At 40.4% G+C, this 3,762-nt stretch overlaps 1 protein-coding gene across 1 annotated transcript; it reads left to right on the top strand.

The window, feature by feature from the left end:
* The first annotated feature begins 1,618 nt into the window (after nt 1-1,618).
* LOC137640414 (uncharacterized) lies at nt 1,619-2,116 on the top strand. The gene has a single exon (XM_068372975.1). The coding sequence runs from the start codon at nt 1,619-1,621 to the stop codon at nt 2,114-2,116; it is 498 nt and encodes a 165-aa protein (XP_068229076.1).
* Nucleotides 2,117-3,762: the final 1,646 nt, after the last annotated feature.

The raw sequence follows: 3,762 nt of genomic DNA, 5'->3' as shown, positions 1-3,762 counted from the left end.
ATTTGATATTATTGATTTATACCTAACTGAATATTCTCAACATAAGCAATTTATGCCTTTTATTCTAACCCTAGCTACAATAAACAGTTATAGATTTACACTGTTGTGACTAACCAAAACTTATACTTACCCTATGTCTACTTCTACCATCCTACAATCTACTACAACATTAACTATTAACCTTTCGCTACCTGTCTAGCTCAAGATTTCATTTCCACGCTTGCATTGTTAATTATCAGATTAATTTGGACACTCTTTGTTACTAAAATTGAATTTCAGTTCGTCCCCACCTTAGCATAAAACCTCCTCCCTTTGACAGGTGTGGAACCCCTAGAGAATTCCTGCTAGATCGTTCAGGTTTCAACTGTCACGCCTGTCACAAGTAAATAATAGGATTAAAATACAAATATTGAAATGATGGTTATTGAACTCTGCCGCTGTTTTGCTTAGCTTATCAGACGCAAAGTCAGGAGGCCTGGTGCCTGACAAATGATGATTAGACCATTTTGTTGTTTTCAAATTCTTCGTTACTGGCAAGGAAGGTGGCGAGTACAGCAAAGATAGTCCATTGTCATAGATCTGAGGGGGATTCCCATACTAACGGCTAACGTCCAATCCCATTGGTGTCTTTCTAAAGATAAAAACCCTTTTTTTTTATAATGTGAATCTATAAGTCTCCCTTTGCTGTAGATCTCTCTGCAGTCCAAGCCTAAGTTTGTATTATGTAAATCGGGGAGAGGGAACGCAGAGTGAGAACGAGTATGGTGCGGTTACATCACTTGCCACTGCTACCATTAGGCGATATGCCCCAGCAATGTAGGAGAAATAAGAACGCACAGACTATGTGAGTTAAGTTGAGCCTGTTAAGTTCGAGTCCTACTCGTGAATGGGCAACCCTCACTAGGCCCACCAGCCATGGTAAGCCTACCACAGCCATGGCAGACGTCCATACGCCGTACAACGTCCAATAGTTTCTTTTAGTTTAAATGTCTCCCCGTCTGCTCTCCCTGAGTATATAATTATACCAGTTAAGCCTGCCTGACACTTGCGCGCATTTTTGCCACAAAGTGGCACGCACTGGGTTTTTCCCGCACTGTTCACGACCAGTTCACGACACGTTCACGCATAATTCACGATAAGTTCACGCGACATTCACGCCATAACACAAATTGGCATGCTTAGTTCACGAGAAGTTCACGACACGTTCACTCATCTTTCCGCATCATTCCGCATCGTTCACGCATCGTTCACGTCAGTTCACGAATTGGGACTCCATATAAAAACGGGGTTTCTCCAACCCGAGGACATTCTTGGATTGGCTTCGGACGAGACAACATTGCTTTCTGTCAGAGACACCATTGCATTGAGGAGAAGATACCTATGCATGGCAGCTGCTATAGCATTTGTTAGAGTGCATCTGTAAAGGTTGGCAAAGGAAAAAGAGAAACAAAAGCCTAACCTACCTCGAAGAAAGATACAAAGGAAAGTGTGGGTCAGGGAATGGTTAACCAGAAGGCAGTCATTTGGACACTATGACAGTCTAATGACTGAACTCAACAAGGAAGATCCAAGGGGCTACAAAAATTACCTCAGAATCACACCTGACCTGTTTCATGAGATGGTTGAGAAGTTAACCCCGCACCTCCTGAAGCAGTCCACATTCATGAGGAAACCGCTTCAAGTTGGACTCAAGCTTGCTTTCACCCTCCGCTTTTTAGCCACTGGAAATTCCTATCAAAGTCTGCAGTACTGCTTCAGGGTTGAAGCAAGTACCATCAGCAAGTTAATACCCGAGGTGTGTAAAGCTATCATTGCGGCCTACAAGGACGAAGTGCTACGTTGCCCCAAAACTGAAGAGGCCCAGAAGGAAGTTGCTGCCGGATTCAGCTCCAGATGGAATTACCACAACTGTCTCGGGGCTGTGGACGGAAAGCACATTACCATAAAGAAGCTACCCAATGCTGGCTCTTACTACTACAACTACAGGGGCTTCCACAGCATTGTACTGATGGCAGTCGCAGTTGCTTCCTACAAGTTCCTCTATGTGGATGTTGGGCAGAGGGTGGTGCGTTGGATGGAGGAAGATGGAGCAACTGTTCTCTGCATGATGCTGTAAAAGACAACAGAGTTGGAATGCCTCAACCAGAACCAATCTCTAATGATGACCACCCAGTGCCCTATCACTTCGTTGGGGATGACGCCTTTGCTCTCCGAACCTGGATGATGAAACCATTCTCCCATCGGTCACAAGTCCTACGAGAACGCATTTATAGCTACAGGTTGTCTCGTGCCCGACGTGTCGTTGAGAATGGCTTTGGAGTTTTAAGTTATAGGTTCCGTTGCTTCTTGACGACGATGCAGCAGAAGCCCAACAACATCAACCTGATCACCATGTGTGCCTGTGTCCTGCACAACCTCGGCCTCATCAAATACCCAGATGCTTTCTCAGAAGTGGACTACGAAGATCCGGACACACATGCTCTGATCCCTGGTGCATGGAGGAATGAGCAAAACCTGCAGGGGCTGATGACTCTACAAGGCCATCATATCCAGAAGGATGCAAAGGATCTGCGAGACTACCTTTCACATTACTACATGTTCCTGCTGGTGCTGTCCCTTGGCAAGAAAGAATTGTGGTACCTCCATGATCTGTATAGTTGTTCCATTTTGTTAATAAAAGAAACGTATATTTTTCGTTTGTATTTTTGTTGCCCTTTATTTTTGTTTCAGTAAGAAAGCATTTGATTTACATATAAATAGCAGACATAAAATATGTACTGTACAAGTAGGCCTATTAAGAAAGCATTTTATTTTAACATTAAAAGCAACAAACATGAAAAGTTTTTAGGCTGTTGATTTTAAGGTAATAGAGAAAAAAGTGTGTTGTAATAAGAAACCATTTTGTTTTTACATTAAAACAACAAACAGAAAAAATTTGTTTTCCTCTTCATTTTAAGGTAATAAAGAAGAATAAGTATGATGATGAAATAAAACCTAATTTTATTTTTACATTCAAACAGCAAACTTGAAAATATTTGCCTATAGCTTCAGTAATATAACATTCGGAAAAACTTATATCATGCAGGAAAGTACTAGTGCCAGATGTCTAGGCTGCGAAGCCCACGAAGGGCAAGATCGGTACCTCGACCCATGTCGAAATCACCGAGCTAAAAACTGACGGTATAATATAAGCATTCCTAGCGGAGCTAAATAGCTAAATTATTAAAGCAAAACAAACCGGGAACGTCGCTCTAGCAAACTATGACCCATAAGAGCGAGCAAAAGCATCCAGGATGCCTCCGGTAGGCAACACCTCTTGTTTACGTTAATAGCACTTTTGATTTAATTCAAAATGACAAGAGCTTACATTTATACTTAGTAAAGATAACACTCAACTTTCCAGGGGCAGAAGAGGCCGGAGAAGTCATCAAAATGTTGAACTAAATTCAAAATAATGAGAGAACATTTTTGTTTCTCTTCATTATAAAGTTATAGAAATAGTTTGAAATAAGATATAATTTTTTTTTTCACACTAAAACAGCAAATATAAAAATTTATTAGGTTTATTTTTCTTTCCTTTTCATTAATTTTTTTCGTTTCTTTTTTGTTTCTCTTCATTATAAAGTTATAGAAATAGTTTGAAATAAGATATCATTTTTTTCACATTAAGAGAGCATAGATAAAAATATATTAGGTTTATTTTTCTTTCCTTTTCATTATTTTTTTCGTTTCCTTTTTGTTTCTCTTCATTATAAGGTTATA

This window comes from Palaemon carinicauda, chromosome 1 (genome assembly GCF_036898095.1).
Source record: "Palaemon carinicauda isolate YSFRI2023 chromosome 1, ASM3689809v2, whole genome shotgun sequence".
Classification (NCBI taxonomy): Eukaryota; Metazoa; Arthropoda; class Malacostraca; order Decapoda; family Palaemonidae; genus Palaemon; species Palaemon carinicauda.
Note: the sequence above shows the minus strand (reverse complement) of the source record. Positions and strands in the feature narration are given on the sequence as shown.

Bases quoted from the DNA above. Each gene is read 5' to 3' on its own strand.
- LOC137640414 (XM_068372975.1), top strand. From the start codon at position 1,619: ATGGTTGAGAAGTTAACCCCGCACCTCCTGAAGCAGTCCACATTCATG.